The sequence below is a fragment of the Mastigoproctus giganteus genome, chromosome 7, assembly GCF_048544385.1.
Source record: "Mastigoproctus giganteus isolate SK-2022 chromosome 7, ASM4854438v1, whole genome shotgun sequence".
Classification (NCBI taxonomy): domain Eukaryota; kingdom Metazoa; phylum Arthropoda; class Arachnida; order Uropygi; family Thelyphonidae; genus Mastigoproctus; species Mastigoproctus giganteus.
In genome coordinates, this window is record NC_143581.1 from 58,004,656 (window position 1) to 58,025,978 (window position 21,323).

The 21,323-nt window shown below is 37.6% G+C and overlaps 1 protein-coding gene across 1 annotated transcript in view; it reads left to right on the forward strand.

Moving 5' to 3' along the window:
* LOC150082921 (E3 ubiquitin-protein ligase AMFR-like) overlaps positions 1-21,323 on the forward strand; it is a 271,559-nt gene that overhangs the window by 56,038 nt on the left and 194,198 nt on the right. The window contains exon 3 of the mRNA XM_090377682.1: positions 20,741-20,905. Within this exon, the coding sequence (XP_090233808.1) occupies positions 20,741-20,905 (165 nt within the window). The remainder of the gene's footprint in view (positions 1-20,740; positions 20,906-21,323) is intronic.

A 21,323-nucleotide genomic window follows, 5' to 3' on the forward strand; every position in this document is an offset into this window, starting at 1 on the left:
TGTCAATGATATACAGTAATTTTTTTAGCAGGGATAAGGAGGTGATTATCCCCTTACATAAGGCAATGGTCAGGCCACACCTTGAGTACTGTATACAGGTCTGGAGGCCTCATCTTAAGAAGGATGTAGAGCTGTTGGAACGAGTACAGAGAAGGCCAACAAGATTAGTGAATGGAACAAAAGGTTGCTCTTATGAAGAAAGGCTTAAATTTTTGGAGACTAGGCACCTGCAAGGTGATCTGATTGAGGTGTATAAAGCCTTGAATGGTTTGAGCATGCTCAATGCTGATAGAATTCTTCCTCTTGCTCAGAATAATCATTTGAGAGAGTGCATAAATTCAAATTGAGGAAAGACAGATGTAGGATAGATGTGTGGAAGTTTGCCTTTAGCCAACGGGTGTTGGTTGGTGGAACAGACTTTCATCCTTTGTTTTGGAAGTTGATAGCCTAAATAAATTTAAGGCTGAACTGGACAGGTACTTGGAATGAACGGAGGGGTGAATGGGAGCATGTTGTTTTTTTTTTTTTTTTTGGCTGATGCTGCATAAGCTTGCTTTCTTGCATCATATGCCTCTACTAATGCTTAGTTGCAAGCAGAGGATTTGGCTCTCGCAGACTGTCCGGACTTTGCCAAAATTGGGTCACTTGACTTGAGTGTCACTCGAATATTGGTTCCATCAGTGTTTTAGACTCCCAGGTAGCAAGCACAACTTGTCTGGCATGTCTGAGAGAATGTCTGTGATAAACTCGTGGACCAAATATAAGCAAATTCAGTTTCAATTTGTCATCAACATAAGCAGGATCATCAACAGTCAAACTGCCAATATCAAGTGGACCAATTTTATACATCTCCTTCCTTTTAGTGTTAACATAAAAAGTCTTTGCTGTTTTTCTTTTCATCCTTGCCAAAGCTTTCTTGTAATCTGTATTTGCTTGTCAAACCTCCTTTGACTTGATTACAGACCAGTTCATATCCTATCATAGGTTTTTGTGTTACCTGATAATTTATATGCATCCCATCCATTTCCTTCTCTGACATGAGTCTCATTAGTTCATCTGATATCCATTTAGGCCTAAACCCTGAATTGTATTTCTTAGTTTGTATGAAATGCTTAGTAGCTTCTATGATTAATTCCTTGAATGTTTCCCATTTAGAATTGTCTGATGGTAACATCACTTGATCCCACTGTATAGAATTTAAAAACTGTCTGAGACTGCTATAGTCATCTTTACGAAAGCAAAAACCCTTCCCTTTACCCTTGATGGTATTTATATCTTTAAGTAAATCCCACATCAATACACTGTGATCACTGCCACTAGTGGTTCTTTTATCTGCAGAATCTTAATGCATGAATAATCACTGCTGATAATCAGATCAGGAGTATTACTCCAACTTGTTGCCTCTCTAACGTTCTCTTGTAGAAAATAGTCATCCTGTATATGCACAAAAGTCTTGCTAGTGTGTGAGTGACCAACCCACAAGTTCCAGTCAATATCTGGAACGTTAATCTCCTATTTTAAGACCTGATTTACCTGGCCTCTCTACTTCTCTCTACAGTTTTTACAGTTTTGTTGTATTTATCAGAGTCATTAGGCATATAACACACTCCTACTCTTTTTGCTTTGCCAGTGCTTATGTCACACCAAACTGGCTAAACATTGCACTGTTCACCCATGTCAACTGTAAGGGATGTATTGCCTTAGATTTTGTGCTTCTTAACTAAAAGCATAACCCCCCTCCCTCCTGTCCTTTCTGTACGCATTGTACTCTCCATATTCAAATTCTGCATCCCTTATATCTTAGTGACACCACATCTCTGATATCCCAACAATGTCCACATTGGATGTCTTGACCAGCACTTCAAATTTATTTATTGTGCTGCTAGTATTGGAGCACAGTAAATTTACTATGCACATGCGAGTATGCATGCACCTGTTCTTACCTTTAGTTACCTAGCATGGCTCATGGAAGTACTCGTTCCATGATGACTCCCAGCAGTCCCTGAAATCTGAGTCTGGGTGCGAGGTTAGCCTGTGCAGACATTGCTCCTTAAAGCTCTTCAAACAGAGAAGTTTTTCCTGATTTATTTTCTGCTTTATTAATTTAAATTGTCATATTAACTTATTTTCTAGAGTAGCTTTATATTCCTAGTTACGATACTTAGTTTAAAGTTTAACTTAGACAGAGATTTCGTAGATATTACTTAGTATCGGTAACGGTATCAAATCCACGTGTTCACAAATTGAACGAGAGGTCTTTTAACCAAATTTAGTCGATTTATTAACCAATTGTTATATCAAATTATCTTCTATAAGTAGATTATAGACCTAGTCAGGATCCTTAGTTTATTCTAAATTGAGATAGCGAGATTTCGAAGATAATCAATACTTAAGAGTCCGTAGAAATACCGTTCGTGAATTCCCGCCATTTTTACACGATAGCATAAGCTTAGTGTAGTATACTGCAATAATATAATATTGTCAATTAATCAGTAAATCTATTAATCTTGATAAACTTTATTGTCAATTAAATTGTATTTTTAACTCTATAAATATATATAACGACTTAATCGTAACAAATAATTAATACATAACTATAGTGGTACACGTGATACGGAAGTTGTATAAAGGGAACACTAGATACCGAAAAAAAAAAAAAAATATATATATCTATATATATATAACATAACTGTTTTGGGATATAACTTAAGGATTTAATTTTTGTTTTAAATTTTATTGAATTAAATTGGAATCATGACTCTGACCAGAGCAGCAAAGCAAAAGGCTCAAGCTAATGGGAGTGCTGTGGTTCAGGGGAGAACTGAGGGGGGCAGTTGCCCTCTGAATCACAGTCTATTAAAATGCACTGTTTGCTTGATGTTTGCGGAGCAGTCGGGTACGGGACATGATACTGCCAAGGAGGATGTCTTTGTGTGTGCACGATGTAAGGAGTGCAAGGAAATCAGGCGACAACTCAGCGTTGTTATGGGCCTTTATGAGACCTTGAAGGACAGGGTGGATGCCCTCGAAGGAAATAAATTGAGGGGCCCATCAAGCTCTCAGCTGCCCACATCAACGCCAGAGCTTGCACTTGGTCATCAGGCAACACAGGGGCAGCCCCCTAGGCAGAATGCACTGGTCCCACAGGAACTAGTAGTTGTTGGTGACTCTATTGTCAGGGAAACGGGGAACATGCTTTGTAAAAAGGATAGGTGGAATAGGACCAGGGTATGTCTGCCAGGGGCAAAGGTTGATGACGTTGTAGAGCGGATATCATCTTTTAAGGGCACAAAAGGTGATATAGTTGTGCACGTTGGCACTAATGATATTAAGAGTAGGAGACCGGCGGAATTACTTAGCAAGTACAGGTCACTGTTGAAAAAAAGCCGTGAATTAGGGTTGAACTTGAAAGTGTCTGCAATTCTGCCCAGACACGATAGGAGGGAGTATATGATGAGAGCCTTGTCGATCAATTCGGCCCTGGAGGGATTGTGCAAGGCTCAAGGGGTAGAATTTTTTTCAGCCTGGACTGTACTTGTTAACAGGAGAGATTGCTTCTACAGGGATGGGATACACTTAAATAGAAAGGGTGCAAGAATTTTTGCTGATGCTGTCGAGGCAGTGTTAGGTGGGTCGAAAAACTGCTAGTTGGGGGGGGATACAAGGACTAATAGATTAACAGTAGCCACTGGCAGAGGTGGAAGTGATTCTTGCACTGCTTCTATTCAAATGAGCAGAAGTCTGAAAAACAAGATGCAGGATATTTCAGAGACTGCTGGTAGTCATTGCGTTACAAGTAAACACATGGGTTGTGTTAGGGTAGCTAAGAATAGAAACAGGTGCATGTATACCTGCGTGTACACCAATGCTAGGAGTTTGGTAAATAAATTTGATGAATTTGAGGTATTGCTCAAAACATCAAAGGCAGATATTGTTGGGATATCAGAGACGTGGTGTCACACAGATATAAGTAATGCGGAACTGGAATTTGGGGAATGCAATGTATATAGAAAGGATAGACAGGACAGGAGGGGAGGAGGGGTTATGCTATTAATTAAGAAACACATAAAGTCAAAGGAAGTGAAGCCAGTTGACATCGATGGACAGGGCAGTGTCGAGTCAGTTTGGTGTGACATAAGCATAGGGAAATCAAAATTGAGAGTAGGAGTGTGCTATAGGCCTAATGACTCTGAGTATAATAATATATTGTACAGGGAAATAGAGTGGGCCAGTAAATCAGAGAGTCTTATAATGGGGGATTTTAATTTCCCAGATACTGACTGGAATTTGTGGGTTGGTCACTCGCACAGTAGCAAGGCTTTTGTGGATTTATTGGATGATTGTTTTCTACATCAGCATGTTCGTGAGGCAACAAGAGGGAGCAATACTCTTGATCTGATTATCAGTAGTGATTCTTCATGCATTAAGAACCTGCAGATAAATGAACCACTAGGTGGCAGTGATCACAGTATGTTGAAGTGGGATTTACTCAAGGAGGTAACTACCATCAGAGGTAAAGGGAAGGGTTTTTGTTTTCGTAAAGGCGACTATGATGGTCTGAGACAGTATTTAAATTCTATACAGTGGGACCAACTGATGACGTTACCAACAGCAAACTCAAAATGGGAAGCATTCAAGGAACTAATCTTGGTGGCTACCAGGCTTTACATACCAACTAAGAAATATTGTTCAAGGTTTAGGCCTAAATGGTTGTCAGATGGACTAATGAGACATGTGGCAGAGAAGAAAAATGCATGGGATACATACAAATTAATGGGTGACATGGAAGCCTATGATAGATATAAGTTGGTCTGTAACCAAGTCACAAAGGAGATTAGGCAGGCAAAGGCAGACTACGAAAAATCCTTGGCAAAGGATGCAAAGAAAAACAGAAAGGAGTTCTTTACATACTTGAACTCGAGAAGGAAAGGGATGAATCAGATTGGTCCACTGGATATTGATGGTTCAACGGTTGAGGATCCTGCTCAGGTGGCTAACAATCTAAACGAGTATTTTGCATCTACATTCACGCATGAGGAGTTATTCAGGAAGGAGAATGATGTAGGTAAAGTAAACATTGGCAGTGAGCTGGATGATTTTGTAATAACTGAGAGGAAAGTGGAGGAGAGATTGTTGAGGATAAACATAAAAAAGGCACCTGGGGTGGATGGGATCTATCCAGTTATATTAAAGGAGGCAGCAAAGGAAGTATGCAAACCCCTAGCCATAATTATGAGAGCTTCTTTGGACTCAGGGGAGGTACCCATAGACTGGAGATGTGCAAATGTAACCCCAATTCACAAAGGAGGATCAAAGGCTGACACAAGTAATTATAGACCTGTTAGTTTAACTTCTGTTCCAGGTAAATTAATGGAGGCACTGGTTAAAGAAGCACTGCAGGATCATCTAGACAAGAATTCAGTTATAGCTCAGACGCAGCATGGTTTTGTTAAGGGCAGGTCTTGCCTGACCAATTTGATTGGATACTATGATGTAGTCACAAAAGAACTGGATGCAGGGAATAACTTTGATATTATATATTTGGATCTTAGAAAGGCTTTTGATACTGTTGCACATGGAAGACTGCTGCACAAATTGGAGCAGTGTGGCATTGGAGGCAAATTGCTGCTATGGATAAGGGGATGGTTGAGTGGCAGAAGACAGAGAGTGGTAATCAATGGACACTGCTCAACGTGGACTAATGTTATTAGTGGAGTTCCTCAAGGTTCAGTGTTGGGTCCATTGTTGTTTTCGGTGTTTATGAATGATATTGATGATGGGATATCAAGTTTAATGTCTAAGTTTGCAGATGATACAAAGGTTGGCAGGGTCGTTAAGGACACTACTGACGCTATGCTGCTGCAACAGGATCTGGAAAGGTTGAACAGATGGGCTGAGAGGTGGTAAATGAAGTTTAACATTGACAAATGTAAAGTACTACATATGGGTAACAGTAACCCCAGAGCAATGTATCAACTCTGCGGTACTACACTGACAGTGGTGGAGAATGAAAAGGACCTGGGGGTAATTGTGCAGGCAGATATGAAGTTCTCTGAGCAGTGCAGACGAGCTGCAAGAGTAGCTCATGGTGTCTTGTCAATGATATACAGTAATACCCCGAAGTTACGCGATAGGTGGGTCCAACGAAAATCGCGTAAGTCGAATTCGCGTAAGTCGGGGTACAACTTTGCATATAAATACATATAAATTTTGCTTAATTGGGACCAAGGACTAACAAAAACACTAGTTTAGAAGAAAAATATTAATAAAATTGCAGTACTTTATACATATTAATACAAAACATGTATTAAAAAAAACAAATGACTTACGTAAAAAAGTTATTTCGATGTCGATGGCTTCATAAAATCTAACAAATTCGTCTGACGACACAGCGCATTCTTTTTTTCACGCAGAATTTCTTCGTAGCAAGCTAATAATTTTTTTTATTCCTTGCTTTGTAGCTATAACGCGTTCTTCGTTGGAGTCTGTTTTCTAAAATTTTTAAGCCCTTTACAATTGAGCCCTTTTCAATTTTCAACCTGTCAAGTTTGCAATTGTCATGTGCTTTTCGCCGTTGCTTCATTTAGGCCTGTAGCACGTGCAATATCACATGGTCTTTCATTTCGCTCAAAGCGTTTCACAATTTCATATTTTTTCTCTATCGACAGAGGTGGACTGGCCATAAGCCTTACCGGGGAAACCCCGGTGGGCCAGTGTGATTTTGGCCATAACTCATAGTATGAGGCCACTATAAATTTTCCCGGGTAAGAATTTTTGACCCAGTCCGCCTCTGTTTATCGATAATTGCTTTTCTTTTTCTCTCTGAATCTGCAGTGTCTTCACCAGGACGCTTCCTTTTCACACCTTTTAATTAAGTATTTTACTAATTTTTAGGGAATAAAGCACAATTACAAAACGAGGAGGCACGCTTGATACGCATAAACAAAGCTGCACGCATGTAGCAACTGAATAAACAACACCATAAAGGCAGAGATACACTATTAACACCTCACATTTCTAGGGGTTACTACCATAAAAATACAGTTGCGTTTCTGCTAGTGAAATCTGTTATAAACTGGTAATAAACTCGATCTAATTGCATTTCCGATTATACCGATAGCTGGAATTGTTGGTTTTTACGTTATTATGGTGAAATGTGTTTCCCCTTCACTGATATAAAAAACATAAAAGCAACAAAGTTGAATTTTGTTCATCTTTCGCTCTCATTCTCCGCCGTCGCACCGTATATCGATAACATATGAAAAACGACCTTGAAGATAGTGGGCGGCAGCGTTGCCAAACGAAAAAAATCAAGAACCGCGTAACTCAGAGTTCGGCGGGGTATTACTGTACAGGAATTTTTCTAGCAGGGATAAGGAGGTGATTATTCCCTTGTATAAGGCAATGGTTAGGCCACATCTTGAGTACTGTATACAGGTCTGGAGGCCTCATTTCAAGAAGGATGTAGAGCTGCTGGAACGGATACAGAGAAGGGCAACAAGATTAGTAAATGGAACAAAGGGTTGCTCTTACGAAGAAAGGCTTAAGTTTTGCAAATTACAGTCTGGAGACTAGGCACCGGCGAGGTGATCTGATAGAGGTGTATAAGGCTTTGAATTGTTTGAGCATGCTCAATGCCAATGGGATTCTTCATCTTTCTCAGAATAATCACCTCAGAGGGCATAAATTCAAATTGAGGAAGGACGGATGTCGGATAGATGTGCGGAAATTTGCCTTTGGCCAGCGGGTGGTTGGTTGGTGGAACCGACTTCCATCACTTGTTGTTGAAGTTGATAGCCTAAACAAATTTAAAGCTCAACTGGACAGGTATTTCGAACGAACGGAGGGGTGAAATGGGAGAGGGTTTTTTTTTTTTTTTTTTCTTTTGGCTGATGCTGAATAAGCTTGCTTTCTTGCATCATATGCCTCTACTAATGCTAATGCTAAATCCCTTGTACTTTGCATTCTAAGCTGCTGCTCATTCCAGTAGAAGTGGGAAGAATCACTTTCACCTCTGCCTGCAGTTATTGATAATCAATTAGTCTGTATCTTCTGAAACTAGCAGTTTTCTGACCGATCTAAAACATGCATCAGCAAATATTTTTCTTGCACCTTTCTACTTAAGTATATCCCATCCCTGTATTTAGTAATTAGTCTCTTCTGTTAATAAGCACAGGCGACGCTGAGAAAAATTCTACCCCACAGGCCTTGCACAATCTCTCCAGGGAAAATTTTTGACAAGGCTATCATCATATACTCTCTCCTATAGTGTCTGGGCAGAATTTTGCACACTTTCAAATTTAACCCTAACTCGTGACTTTTTTTCAACATTATCCCGTACTTATTAAATAAGTCTGTGGATCTACTTTTAATGGCATTAGTGTTAACGTGTACAACATCACCTTTTGTGCACTTAAAAGATGATATCTGCTCTACATCATCAACCCTTGCCCCTGGCAGACATATCCTGGTCCTATTCCACCTATCAATTTTGCACAATACAGGCAACCCCATATAACACGGTACTTCTACAGCACGGTTTCACTCTAACATGATTGACAAATTGTGGCAATCCTTCACAACAAGTTACTTTTATAACACGGTTTTGCTCTAACACGGTTAGAGAATTTCAGTAAACCTCACATAACAGTATTTTTGAGCTTTTGTGTGGGGAAAACTCTGCTATTATGTTGGATGTAATTTTTTAACATTTCCACTCTTTTTGAATCCCCGCTGTTGACTTGCTAGTCAAAACAAAAATTATTAAGATATCCCTGTATTTTATTTTGTTGGGAAATCTCCATGTGTAAAGTTCTGTGCTATTGAATTTGTGCTTGTTGAACTTGTGGAAAAATCTAGATTTCCAAGTTTTATTACTATTCGATAGCACACCATGCCATCCAAAAGATTTTAAGTCATCCAAACGTTGAAGTTATGTTCCTACCACCACAGTTGTACTAGGTTAATACAACTTGTTTCATTCAGCCATTAGATCAAGGCATTATATCCGCCTTTAAAACTCCTTCCATCAGAAAATCGTTACAATGGATTTTGGGAAAAGGTGATTCCAAATCTATTGAAGTAATGGAGGCATGGAAACATTTCTCAATTGTAGACTGTATCAGAATCATAGCTTTATTGCTGAAAGAAGTAAAACTATCAATGTTAAATGAGTGTGGAAAAATGTATGGCCAGAGTCAGTTCGTTCAGGAAATATGATTGAACGGGCAGAAAATGGAATAAGTGTGATAACAGAACTGCTACGTTGGTAGGTGGGTAAGGTTTTGATGATATTACTACTGTAACCCTCGTGGGTAGCACAGTTGATATTGCCCTCCTCCCCACACCAGCTGGAAAATACCAGAGTTCGAATCCCGTCAATGAAGGGAGGAATTTTTATGGTTTTTTTTTTTTTCCACAACATGGCTGTTAGTCGGACGAGGGTAGCATATTTTTTTCTCCCAGAAACTTCAGTTTTTCATCCAGCAAAACAGAAAATTGACCTCAGGACACTCAATTTATAGACAATATAAACAAAGTAAAATGGCCTTAGCCACAGATGCTCATAAAAAGATATGATTACTGAAGATGTTCAAGACTTTCTTGTAGAAAAAGAAGCTGGCATAGTGGATTTGGTACAAATAGCATTGGAGGTAAAATCAAATCAATTCAGATGATGGTATTGCAGATGAAAATTCAAAACTTACAAATTTTACACTAAAAAGCATAGGGGAAGGCATAAAGTTAGCTGAGCAATTAGAATCTTATTTTTTGAATGCAGATTTTTGAATGAAAGGATCCCAAAGTTCAAAAGGGGCTTCAAAAATACTTAGTTCCATACAATGAAATTCAGAAAGATTTCTCGAGCAAAAGGAAAAAAACCCAGATTACTGATTTTTTTTTTTTAAGAAAGCAGCAGATACACAATCCAGAATGGTGTATTTTTGTTATCTTTTGGAATGTAACCTCCTTCTTGTACATTTTCTTGTACAATTAGTCCCGTATAACACGGTTTCACACAACATGACATTTTACAGGAACCTAATAACCATGTTATACGAGGGTTACCTGTATATTTCCATGTCAGTAGTTACCAACAACAAATAGTTCCCGTGGGACCATCGCATTTTGTCTTGGGAGTTGCCACTGTGTTGCCTGATGATCAAGTGCAAGTTGTAATGTTCAAGTAGGCAGCCGAGAGTGTGATTTCCTCCCCCCCCCCCCCCCAATTTTAATACTTTGAGGGCATTTGCCCTGTTCAAGCTCTTGTAAAGGCCCATAACAATGTTGATTTGGGACTTAATATCTTCACACTCTTTATATAGAGCACACACACAAAGACAATCCCCCTTGGCAATATCATGTCTCATTCCTGATAGCTTTGCAAACATCAGACAAACAGTACCTTTCATAAGGCAGTGATTCAGAGGACAACTGCCCCCAATCAGCTTTCTGCAGAGCCTTGGTACTTCCACTACCTTGAGACATTGCTTTGCTTCTCTGAGGTATGATTTCTGTTCAAATTCGATGTAATTAAAAATATTGCACTATACTTGTATACCTAATGCAGTGATAACACCATACCCCAGTTATGCTATAAAGTTTACGTTATTAAGAACCTTTCTGTGGAAGGTGGTGGTGGTGATGGGTGAGTATTCTGTTAGGGGGCAGCAGACCTGTAAATCCAGCCCCAAACGCATGTAGTCTCCCTGTTCAAAGAAATTTCACACTGGGGAATCCACCATCGGTATTTAATCCTACCTGGTATGCCACACCAACAAGTAGATATCCTACCGTAAATAAAGTTAGCAGGTTGGAAGTCATCCACTTGGCAGGGGGCCCACCTAATTAGTCCCCAGTCAGTCCTGGTTATGTGGGCTTAAATGGCTGTGTAGTGCTTAGTTTTTTTCTTTCAGGGAATTGAGGTGTGGTAAGAAAGTCCACTTATTGCCTAGGCTTAGGTCCAGGACTTGACCGACCTTTTATATTGGAGAAGATGGCCATGCAATCTAATTGTGGTATGCCTTCAAATAGTGCCCTTTATCAAGAGTGTTTTGCTTATAGTTGTGCTGATGGTCAGCATATGGGTTGAAGCACACATGGTAAGGGCTTCAATGATATGATTTGTTCGGTTGTCGATCTAGGCACAAGTTTGTCCCTCTACCAGGATAACGAGGTCATCAGCATAGGCAAACATGGAGGTGTGCTCAAAAGATGTAGCCTAGCCACTCATCCAACACCATGTTCCACATATTTGGGCAAAAATGGAGCTTTGAGGGCAGTCTCTAGAGTGGTCTTGATTGTGATTTTTCTATTTGTGAAATAGCTGTTGAAGCACTTCTAGAGCTCAGGAGAATATCTGGTGGCCTTAACCGGTCTCATATTGTGTGAACTTCTAATTGACACTGTATGACCAAAAGCAATTTGACCAACAACAAGGCCAACAACCACCTGTATAACAGCCTCAACACTCCTGGACATGCTTTGTTTAACTGATGATAGGTGTTAGCCACCATTTCTCCTGAAAAGCAGCTATTAGAGGCAGTTAGGAAACACTTACTCTTTCAGCTGCAGCCTAATCTGGCCCTCCCCTTCATCCCATGGGGTTCATTGGGATTGAGGTCTGGGCTTTGAGCCAGCTCATCCAACTTTTCAACATCATTTTCCCAAACTAATCCTGAATACACTGTTGTACCAATATCAGCAGGACATGGTGTAAGTACATAAGTGTCAATACCACCCATATATAAAGTGCAAACTAGCTGAAATAGCCCCATACCCCCATATATTATATCACCTCTATCAAACTTTGTGGTGGTGAAAATACTCAGACAGGAAGCAAGTGAGTAATTTCTCTACTTAAAATTGGGTTGATGGGATGAGAAATGGCAGTTGAAGTTTAACATTGACAAATGCAAGCTATTGTACATGGGTAGCAACAACCCCAGACTAACTTATAAACTGTGGTACTACACTCAAGGTAGTGGAGAATAAAAAAGACCTGGGGGTAAATTTGCAGTCAGAGATGATATTCTCTGAGAGTGCAGACATGCTACCAGGACAGCTCACAGGGTTTTGCCAATGACATACAGAAACTTTGCTAGCAGGGATAAGGATGTGATTATCCTTTTGTATAAGGCCATGGTTAGGCTGCATGTTGAGTACTGTATACAGATCTGATCTGGAGGCATCACTTTAGGAAGGATATAGATCTGCTGGTATGGGTGCAGAGAAGGGAAACCAGACTGGTGGAGGGAACAAAAGGATGCTCTTACTTAGAAAGGCTTCAGTTCTGCAAATTGCAGCATCTTGAGACTGGGCACCTGTGGGGAGATCTGACAAGGCATTTTATAGCCTTGAATGGATTGCTGATGTTAATGGCATTCTTCCACTGCTGAGATTACACACATGATGGAACATAAATTCCAGTTAGGAAGGTTGGTTGCAGGATAGATGTGTGAAAATTTGCCTTCAGCCAGTGGGTGTTTAAATGTTGAAACAGGCTTCCATCTGTTATTGTGAAAGTGGATGGGTTGAATAAATTCCAGGAAGGACTAGACAAATTCTTGGAGGGTACAGATGTGTGAACTGTGTAGGTTTTTTTTTTTATCCCTGATGCTATATAAGCTTGTTTTCTTTCATCATTTGCCATTACTACTGCTGCAGTCATCACACTGAATAATTTCATTGGAATAAACGATTGTGTACTAAGAGTTGTCATTCCATAGTACTGTCTACCAATATTCAACTCTGATGGTTACTCTGTGACCATGATATTGGGCTTTGGAACATTTGTCAATATGTAAACCTGCTGCTCCTATGGCCAGCCTCTTGGACTTGCTCCATGATTTTTTTTTCACAGACAGCACTCTGATTTGTCAAACATGTTTCATGAGTTTATTGAATCAGGCCCTGCAGATTCTTCCCCCCCCACTCCCATTTTAGTATTACCTACAGTCTTCAGTCTTTGAATAACATCTACCACAAAATGGAATTTGGATGGTTCAAATGAGTCAGTTTCATATGTAGAAGAAAGGCCACTGATGTAGCATCCAACCACCATCTCACATTGGAAGTTTGTTACAGTTAATCTGTGTCTGATTCTGCTGTAGTGTTGCTGCACAAGCAGACCCCATAATTTTTGTAGTGGACTTCTGTAGGGGACTTCTGGCACAGTACACAATGTTTGTGAAAGGGCATCCAAATAATAATTCTGTTTATATTATGAGACGACCTCATAAGGTCAGAGGAGGTCACAAGATTAGAATTCAAGAACATTCTATTTAGTAGTCACATGGGCTTGAATCACAGTCACTCAAATGTGTATACTTCTGTATCTTTACACTTTTCCACTTAGCCATGGTGGACTTTTGGTCATACACATTGCGGCAATTGGAAAAAGAGACCTGATGCTAGGAAAAAATTATTCCGTGTATGAGTAAACTAATCTTGGTTTGTTCAAAGTAATTTCCTCCTGCATCCACACACTGCATGCAACAAACACAAAGTGACTGGAACAACTGATGGAAGGCTGTGATTGGTATACTATTCAATATTCTCATCACAGCTCTTTGAATAGTGTCAATGTCACTTGTGCCTTGAGCTTTGGGAACAAAACAAGTGCATGGGGGTAAGTCTGGTGAATACATTGGGTTCAATGGTGTGCAGACTGTTTTGCTAGCCAAAAACTCCCAAACAGCGAGAGCTGGTGGTTTAGTACATGTAAGAGAAACTAACTGCTGTCTTTTCCATACTGAGGCCTCACATGATGGATTCTCTGCAACAAATATTTCAAAACATCCAGATAGTAGGCAGCAGTAACACTTTGGTCATTAGGCACAAACTCTTTGTGCACATTTCCCTTGATATCATAGAGTGATGAGCATTGTTTTGATTTTTGATTAACTTTTTTGGCTTTGGGAGAAGTTTGAAAACTTCCACTCTGTACTTTATTGCAAGATCATGCTGAAAAACTGTGATATTCTGCTGGATTCCAGGACATTGTGGAATAGTAGGAAATGAAAGAGCAGAACTTACAGCTAAACCAGATACTACTCTTTCTCAAACTTTTCAAATTCCATATACTGATTATAAACTATATAGTATCGGTGTAAATACACCATAGTTAACTCATAAATTTGAACTACGTAAGTAGTGTAGAAGGCATTGTTTTAATCGTATCTCATATTGTGGTTGCCTTCCCAATGAGGTAGCGGTATTGCACTACTTCAAATGGTGTCTCCGTAGCCAGGTGGGCAGGAGCAGCAGTTCGTAGCACACGCTTCTTGATCAGACCGGGGTTCGAGCCCGTGATCACCAAATACGGAGAATGCGGAAAGGTCAGGAAATGACTACCGCATATCCCTGGAGCAATATGGCCTTAGTTGCTAATGCTCCTAAAAACCAAATAACAACTATTACTTCAAATAAATAACACTTCTCTAGTAGAGAAGACTATCGTTATTTATTTTCAATTTACATTTTTACCAACACCCTTTTACATCTCTCATATTGTGGATATAACTTTGCAACTGTGATGGCATGTTGTATATTACCAGGGTACCTGTCTGCCCACTGATGATGAAGCCCAATAGCTTCAAAACAATCGTCTGGGTGGTGGTATCCTCTGAAAATAAATAACAGTAGTCTTCTCTACTAGAGAAGCGTTATTTATTTGAAGTAGTGCAATACCACTATCTCGTTGTGAAGGCAACCACAATATGAGATACAATTAAAACAATGCCTTCTACACTAATGTAGTTCAAATTTATGGGTTAGCTATGGTGTATTTACACTGATACTATATAGTTAATTACCAAAACCCATAAGAATTATGCCTTGTGCAATTCATTTTCAAATTACTGATTATAAACATATTATCCGTAAAGCATGCTACAATAGCTGGATACTAATCTGGAGAGGTTATCCAGGAAACAAACTATACCAAATAAAACCAGAACCAAAGCTGTGGCTCTCCAGCTTCCAGAAAGCAGATGAGAAGAAACACTTTTAGGAAGGCTAAGGATTGGGCACACTCGCCTTACTAACCTGTATCTATTAACTAATAACAATGCTCCCCAATGTACATCATGTCAAGTACAACTGACCATTTGCCATTTGTTAGTGGACTGTCCCCACTTTCAAAACATCCGCTTAAACACCTTTAAATCAATTGCTAATACACAGTCATCTATAAATTTATTGCAGATTCTGGGAGATGGTCCTACTAAAAAAAGAACTATTTACTTTCCTAAATCAGATAGGAATATATCATAAAATATAGTTATTTTTTTCATATTCACCATTAGAAAGACACAATATGGCCCTAGCAGCCTATGTGTCATTAAACCCCAAAACACCACATCTCATTACCTGTAACGATTAAATTCAGGAAGTTGTTTTGCTTCCAGTGGCTTTGAATTCTCTGCAGCGTTCAACTTGCACTTATTGTTGACTATTTGTTAATGCATGTGGATCAAACCGTGCACAGATCTTTGTCTTCAAATCCTGGGTTATTATTTGTAAAATGGTTTCCTTATTAATGTGCAGATCTTCTGAAATCATTCGGAGCATTGCACGTTGGTCATTGGTAATGATTTTCCGCATCAATTCTGGTGTTCGAACCATTTTTTTCTGGACCTTTATGTTCATTGTCTTCCAGTGATTTTTTTCTTCCATTAATGAAATATTTATGTCGCTTGAACATGCATGCGCGAGACAGAAAATGCTCTCTATACACTTGCTTCATCATTTGAAATGTTTCCATGGCACTTTTGCCCAGTTGAACACAATTTTATGTTTGCTCTTTGTTCCATTATCTCTCTAAACACAGACACATGAGCATTGCAGTGTTGCCAACTCTTAATAATACTTCCCGCTAGCCGCATGCTCAAAATCCGCTATTTTTAACACTTAACCCGCCAACTTTTTAAATTTTCATTTGGGTTAAATCCTATTAATGGGCGCCATAAAAATTTTAAGACCCTACATTATGTCCAGACAAAAACCTCCAAATTGCATATAAAATGCAGTTTATTCTGAGGAAGAAGTCAGAAATAACAACTACCGTTAACGGAGTTGATGAATTTATGCAGTGGCAATATTAATCACTTGATTTCTTGGTTGGCGAAAAATCACATTTTGCAAAGTACAGCTTTTGGTGACGTTTGCAAACTTGAAATGTGTCTAACAAAAAGTTAATGTAAAACTGATATGTTTAGATGGGATTGTAAGAAACCTTGCCGTAAAACAACAGGATGTAGATAATTTGGGCAGATGGGCTATGAAGTGGCAACTGAAGTTTAACCTTGACAAATGCAAAGTACTACATATGGGTAAAAGTAACCCCAGAGAAACGTACCAACTGTGTGGTACTACGCTTAAGGTGGTAGAAAATGAAAAAGACCTGGGAGTAATTGTGCAGTCAGATATGACGTTTTCTGAGCAATGCAAAGAGACAGGCTGCCAGGGCAGGTCATGGGGTTTTGTCAATGATATATAGGAATTTTGCTAGCAGGGAGAAGGAGGTGATTGTCCCTCTGTATAAGGCAATGGTCAGGCCACGCCTTGAGTACTGCGTACAGGTCTGGAAGCCTCATTTTAGGAAGGATGTAGATTTGCTTGAGCGTGTACAGAGAAGGGCAACAAGATTGGTGAGGGGAATGAAGGGATCCTCTTACCAAGAGAGGCTTAAGTTCTGCAAATTGCAGTGGCTGGAGACTAGGCACCTGCGTGGTGATGTGATTGAGGTCTATAAGGCCTTGAATGGGTTGAGCACGCTGAGTTCTGATGGCATCCTTCCACTTGTTCAGATTACTAACCTAAGGGGGCATAAATTCAAATTAAGAAAAGACAGATGTAGAATAGATGTGCAGAAATTTGCCTTTAGCCAGCGGGTGGTTAATTGCTGGAACAAACTTCCATCTGTCGTTGTGGAAGTTGATAGGTTGAATAAATTTAGGGAGGAACTAGACAGGTATTTGGAGGGAATGGTGTGAATTTTTTTTTTTTTTTTTTTTTTTTTTTTTGGCTGATGCTGCATAAGCTCATACACTTGCTTTCTTGCATCACATGCCACTACTACTACTACTACAAAGAGCATTAGACATAAATCATTTTATGATGATAGCACATTAGCGTTATCTCAAAATTTATTATTTCTATACTTCTGGTCCTAAGATTGGGCTCAAGATCGCATTGCTCTTGATTTAAATATCAATAAAAAAAAATAAAAATAAACACTGTTATTGGAAAATGCAAAGATCTGAGGGAGATCTGCGTGATATCAATAATCGATTAAGATAGTTAACTAGGGGGATTCCAGAAAATGGAACACCTATCGAAGTTGAAATTGATGAATCAGCATTTTTCAAAAGAAAATATATAATAACCCCAGGGACTCACATCTGGTGAGTATGGGCTTGGGAACCCAGGGTCCTGAGCTGAATATCATCGTCGTCTTCTCTTTCTTGGTAATTTCCTTCTACTTCTCTCTCTCTCTCTCTCTCTCAATAATTCAGAATTTTTTTTTTTTTTTTTTTCGGCTGGTGCAGCATAAGCCTCAGGCTTCCTTGCACCGTATAGCTAATAATAAAATAGAGGACGACTAATAGGAACACAATGGGCTTTTGGTGCATTCGAAAGAATTACCAACCGATGTGTTTTTTTCGTTCCGGTAAAAAATAGAGATAAAAAAAACTCTATTATCAATTATAAGAAAGAGAATATTGTCAGGTACAAGAATCATCAATGATGGATGGCCTGCATATAAAGATCTCTACCGAGACATTAATTATACCCATGATGAGGTTATTCATCGCTATAATTTTGTTTCTCCAGATGATTGAATTACGACGAAGAAAAATAATCCAATGGCATTCCTTTGCGGTTTCGAAAAAAGGTGGGGCTAATTCATTAGAATTTCTTCCACATTTTTAGATTTGATTCAACAATTTAAAGCTATGGACCAACGGTCATATCGTTTGACCGCGAGTGTTGAAATTGCTGTGGTTTCCCTCAGGGGATCCCTGAATAATATAAAACCGATTCTTCGCTTTATAAAAAAAAAACTATTAAATAAGATATCCCTACTATGTTTACGATGTATATCAATAAAACATTTCAATTATGAAATATGTATACAGTATTGTTAAATAAATATTTCTTAATTTAAATGTTACATTTCCAAAATATATGAAATGCTAAACATATTTAAACTCATTCCGCTAAAAAAAACCGCTATCCGCTGTTACATATTTTAATCCGCTAAATCTAGCGGGAAAACCGCTAAATTGGCAACACTGGAGCATTGTTAGGAAAATTTCATTCAGAATGATGAATAAAAACAATGCTTTTATTTGTGAATTAAGAATTAATTTAATTAATGAATAAAATAACTTTATTTTGTAATAATTCTTTTATTTACTATTAGAATACATTTTTATTTACTGGATAATGAATAAAAAAAATATTTAGAAAATAAAAAAAATTGTCAAAAATAGGGAATTTATTTGTAATTAATTGTTAAAAAAAATTATTTGAGAATAAAAATTAGAATAATCAGGAAGGCAATTTTTGTATTTGAATGGATTGTAAGCCCCAACCTCACAACTGCCATGGCCATCCTTTTTAACTTGCCACTTCCGTGTCTGTCCGTTCCAATTGTTAGCACTTAGCTTTCAATACCATCCTTTTTTTTTTTTTTTTTTTACAGAAGGTTCGTGACTTCTTTTAGATGCATTTTTGACTAGCTATATTCCTCATAATCTCGGAAAGCCTCAATTCCATGCCTTCTTTTAAGATGAGAAATAAAATTAAATGAGGAATTTGTAGAACCTTTAATTTTTACTATCCTCACTTTGCACTGGATGCAACAACCCTGTTTTCTGCTAATGAACTTTCTTTAGTAAACACTAAAAAAACATGCCATCCACAATGGCTAGTCAGAGCTGTGACTCACTCGTGTTCATTGCTAATGGATCCATTTATTCCCAAAGGTCCAGGTCCCATGGATATTTCGAGACCTAAACTTGATCAGTATCACTATGGTCCATTGTGAATAAAGTTATTAAAATAAATGTAAATAAAAAGAAAATTGAAACTAAGTCAACACAGAATTATCACGAAGAAAAATATGCTAACCACTTCAAAAAATTTTTCCACTTAAAAAAATTATCCAGTTAATCAAAGTTCCAGCTAATTTTGGAGGGAGATGTTTAGATTGGATTGCAGGAAGTTTTATTTTAGCCAGCAAGTTATACTGGAATAAGTTACCTACATGGGTGGTAGAGGTTGACAGTTTGGGGAATTTCAAAGGTCAGCTGGATAGTTACCTACAGGAGGAGGGAAAGACATAAATTGTCTATTTCCTTTTCTCTTATTAATTATTATGTATTTTTTAATTTTCTTATTATTTTTTTATTGTTAATTTTTATTTTATTTATTTATTTATTATTATTATTATTATTTTTTGGTTGGTGCAGCATAAGCCATAAGGCTTCCTTGCACCATGTGGCCATTACTAATACTAAAGATTAGATAATTGGAAAAATAATGAATTAGCAATAAAAGAATCTCAAAAGAAACTGGTTTACTTTTTCGACATAAAGAAAGAACTGAGGAGATAACGAAACAATGAATAAAATGCATAATTTGTTTGTTTGTGTTTATAATCTAACTAATGCTGGGTTAGAGGTAACGGGTAAGAAGTAAGACAAAACAGAATTGTTTATATACTCATAGAACAATAAGCGATATGAAAAGGAAGGTAAAAGTGCTGTAGGTAATTTACATACAGCACCTTCTTTGCATAATGTAAAGTGTTTTGATGTCAATGACTACATGGCTCCTACTTATAAGCCTCTAAATGCTACATAATGGCAATTCAAATGAAAAATTTTATTAAATAATGTGAGAATTTTAATTCTTATATGAGAATAATTCTGTATCACATTATAAAATAAATGCAAATTAAAAACATTCTGACTTAGTGACTGCATGGACAAGGGGGAAATTCTGTTAAAACATTAGGGCTTGAACTTGATGTAAGATAAATCTTTTTTTTTGTATTTATAACCACGTTATAAGAGCCCTTTCCTGCATAATGGTGTTTAAAAAAATTGCATTTAAACGAAACCATTTTGTAACCAGGAGCAGTGTTTCATTTCTTATAATTAAGATACAAAACAAATTAATCAAATTATTAAAGAAGTTTATCAAGAATGTTTGTTTCTATTGATTTATTCATAGTCTGAATAAAAATAACAAGTGATGAATAATGAGTAATATTAACAAATAATGAGAATAACAAATTAATGAATGAAGGAATAAATTTTTAAATAGATTTTGAATAAGTTTTTATTCAAATTATTATTCAAATAAAAAGTTATTTGCCCAACTCTGCACAGGAGAGACGTGTCGGACATCTTGCGCCATGTTCTGAAATGGCAGCAATTTCTGCTGGTGTTGACTTTGGTGCTTGAGGAACAGTCACTCTCTAATTTCATGTTTACTTCTAGAAGATGGTCTTATAATATCATCCTGTTTTCAAATTGCCACATTGTGTATAGTGTAGATGTAAGTTTTATAGTTTTTATAAAATAAAACTATAAAGCGCCCCTCCCCCTTTTTTCCTTCTTCAAATAGCAGCATTCAATATTTTCATTAGAGATTAGTGTCTCAAAGTGCATTTCAGCTTAATTTATAATACTTACAAATTTAATTGTTTTTTATTTTGTTACAGCACATCAAAGACAAATTTTGGAATTTTGTGTTCTATAAATTTATCTTCATATTTGGTGTTATGAATGTCCAGTTCATGGATGAAGTAGTTCTGTGGTGCAGCTGGTTTTCTGTCTTAGGATTCTTGCATCTTCTTGCACAGCTTTGCAAAGACAGGTTTGAGTATGTAAGTGAAAAAAAATCATTTAAATTTTCACATTGTTTATTACTTAATAGTGTTCAGAAAATGGGTTCACCAGATTGTATAAAGTAAAAGAAAAGCTTTCACTTAAGTCACAAATTTGTATTATGTTATGGGTATAATAATTAAATTTAAAGGGTTTGCAGTCATTTTTTATATGGATAAATATAGACATCTTTAAGTGTAACAGTTTTATGATTGCTCTTTTTGTCTTACTGCATTAACAAAAGTATTTCTCTCAAGATATATAATTGTCATATATTTGTATTTTTTTTTATAAAATCAGAGACGAATTTTGTATTCTATAAATTTATTTTCATATTTTTTATGAACGTTCATTTCATTATTGAAGTAATTTTTCTGTCTTAGGATTTGTCATGCATTTCTACCACACAGTTGTTGG